This window comes from Myotis davidii, unplaced genomic scaffold (genome assembly GCF_000327345.1).
Source record: "Myotis davidii unplaced genomic scaffold, ASM32734v1 scaffold1540, whole genome shotgun sequence".
In the NCBI taxonomy this organism is placed as follows: Eukaryota; Metazoa; Chordata; class Mammalia; order Chiroptera; family Vespertilionidae; genus Myotis; species Myotis davidii.
In genome coordinates, this window is record NW_006292286.1 from 64624 (window position 1) to 67673 (window position 3050).

The following is a 3050-nucleotide window of genomic DNA, read 5'->3' on the forward strand; positions in this document are numbered from 1 at the left end:
CTGCCCATTAATATGTTGAGTAGCATATTCAGAATTCATAAAGGAATATCTATAATTTATAGTGACATAAAGACAATATACATATGTGATGTAATAATATGTATGTGGTACCTAAATCAAAGGGTATCCAAGGGTGTACAGCAAAGTCTCCCTCTCATAGCTGCCCTAAACCACCCATCTTATTTCTCCTTCCTTTAACTACAATTAACAGTTTCTTTTGGATGTTTCTAGAAATAATAACCCTATCCAAACATATATCCCTATATATCTTCAGTGTTCTGTGCTCTGCATTTTTTTTCACTCAACAGTATATCCTGCAGATATTTGCAATGAACAGTAACATCAAAGACTTCATCATTACTTCTTACAGCTGCAGAGTATTGAATTGTGCAAATGTATTTTAATATACTAAATTACCTTTTTACTTATGTACTTTGTATCATGCTTTTAAACTAATTTGAGATGTAGTCCAATTATATCTGCAATGACTCTATTTTTAATAAGGTCACATTCTGAGATACTGGGGTCAGAACTTCAACATATGAATATATGTTGACATAATTCAACCCGTGACACATGTATTGCCAAGATTGAAGGAAAATTGGCATGCCCATACACTGATAATGGGAGTGTGAATTGCTTAACCTTTTAGAATGGCAATTTGTATATATGTATTAACTTTTCAAAAATGTGTCTACTTTCTGAAATAGCAGTCTTGATATTCTGTCTCTATCTTAGGCAGATAATAACAGAGGAATAAAATGCTATATGGAAAAAGGTCTACACAGGGTTGATTATAGCATTAAATCACATAAAATAATAGTAGATAATTGGCTAAATTGAGTATGATTCACATATGAGGTCATTAAAATGAAAATATTATTTTACTGAATTTAACAATGAAATGCTATACCTCTCAGTGATAGCAACACTTATCACATCATTGTCAAGAATACTGTGACATTGAAGGAAAGCTTTTTACTTCTCTTTTTAAATTTTAAATTAAAACAGATAATAATAATGTATGTCCAGTCTAATTATTAAAATACTGCTATTTATAACTAAAAAGAAATAACAAGTATTGGTGAGAATTTGGAGAAAAGGAAACCCTTCTTCATTGTTGGTGGGAAAATAAATCAGTGCAGCCACTATGTAAAACAATATGGGAGTTCCCCACAAAATTAAAAATAGAATGACCACATGATGCAGCAATCCTACTTATGGATATTTAGCCAAAGAACACAAAAACACTAACTCGAAAAAATATATGCACTCCTAAGTTCACTGAAGCATTATTTACAATAGCCAAGATATGGAAGCAACCTACGTGTCTATGGATAGACAAATGGTGAAGAAGATGTGGTACATATACACAATGGAATGTTATTCAGCCAATAAAGAGAAGAAAATATTGCCATTTTTGACAACATGGATGGACATTGAGGGCATTATACTAAGTAAAATAAATTATACAGAGAAAGACAAATATTGTATAATCTCACTTATATGTGGAATCTAAAACAAAACACAATCCAAAAAAAACAAGCTCACAGATACAAAGATTAGTAGTTGCAAGAGATAGGGGTGTGTGTGGGTGGGGTAGGGGTGGGGGTAACAGTTACTAGTATATGGTACAGATTACATATAAAAATTCTTGTTAAATAAAGTAAATACCTGTACTAGAGCGGATTATATCTGTCCCAACAACATGGCCCAGCAGGTCATATTGATTCAGGCGAGAGCCATCCTGTGCTACTTCCACAGATTTGTTCTTCCCAAGAGTCCAAGAATAAACCACTTCAGCTTTTGTATAGGCATCTAAGGCATAAAAGGGTCAAGAAGGAGAAGTTGAAGGGAAAGAAAAATGGTTATTTTTGATACTAAACTTGCATGAGTTTAAAATACAACTTACATCCCCAAAGAGTTCTGGGTAGGTGTTCTCTCTTCAATTGAAGTACATGTATCCATCAATCTAATAAACAATCATTGTATAACCACTATTGTTTATGCTGAGAACACAGAAATGAACCTAAAGTGGTCTTTTCCTTCAATGACCCACAGTCTTTTGCACTGCCAATAAATTGTGAACTTTCTCCTTCTCTTGGAGTGTAAAGAGTGGGGATAAGAGTAGGAATAGATAAAATATAATCTAATGCAGTTGTCACAAATTGAGATGCTTATAGAAGATAGAGAGGTACCTTAAATTAGTAAATTAGGCTAGTTGTGAGAAAAATTAACTGCCACAAAATGTAACAAATTTTCTTTAATTAGATATAGGGTGACCATATTAAATAAAGTTAAAAAAAATCATACTGAAAAAAAAAACTCACAGAGGAAACCAAGATGGCGGCATAGGTAAACACGTGAAATTGCTGCCTCACACAACCACTTCAAAAATACAACTAAAAGACAAAACGGATATCATCCAGAACCACAGGAAGGCTGGCTGAGTGGAAATTCTACAACTAGAAGGAAAGAGAAAAGCACACTGAGACTCAGAAGAGGTGCGGCAGTAAAGTGGAGGTACGGAGGCGCACGTGGAAAGGGCTGGCAACTGAGGACATGGTTTTTTGTGGGTTTTTTTTTTCAATCAGGGGGGAGTCTCAAGCTCCCGACTGCTCTGAATTCCAGCTCAGGGCAAGTCTCTGGGGACCCAGACTCATATGGGGAGAAACTGGACTGTCTGGCATCTGGTCGGCACTTGAGGGCGGCTTTCTCTCAGAGGTGCTTGAAGAGATTACCAGGACACTAAGAAGTAGTGCCTCTTAGGGTAGGACTGAGGATCTGCCATAGCTGTTTGCTCTGCCCTGTTGATTCCCTGAGACACCGCCCCACCCAAGCTGTGCACAGAGGCTTTTGCATATGAATGCCCTGGCCCTTTGCAATCTGAAAATTACCTAACAAACTGCAGCTGGGCCAGACAGACCCAGAACTTCCAAGAGAAGGCCCAAGGCCCCACAGCAGTTTGCATTGCTTCACAGCTGGACCTCATTTGGGCATCTCCAAACCCCAAACAAGGAAGGGGCATCTGCAGATTTCTCCGTAGCTCC

At 36.8% G+C, this 3050-nt stretch overlaps 1 protein-coding gene across 1 annotated transcript in view; it reads right to left on the reverse strand.

Moving 5' to 3' along the window:
* The window catches only part of GABRA3 (gamma-aminobutyric acid type A receptor alpha3 subunit), a 97191-nt gene that overhangs the window by 53841 nt on the left and 40300 nt on the right, over window positions 1-3050 (reverse strand). The window contains exon 3 of the mRNA XM_006765691.2: window positions 1675-1818. Coding sequence (XP_006765754.2) covers window positions 1675-1818 — 144 coding nt within the window. The remainder of the gene's footprint in view (window positions 1-1674; window positions 1819-3050) is intronic.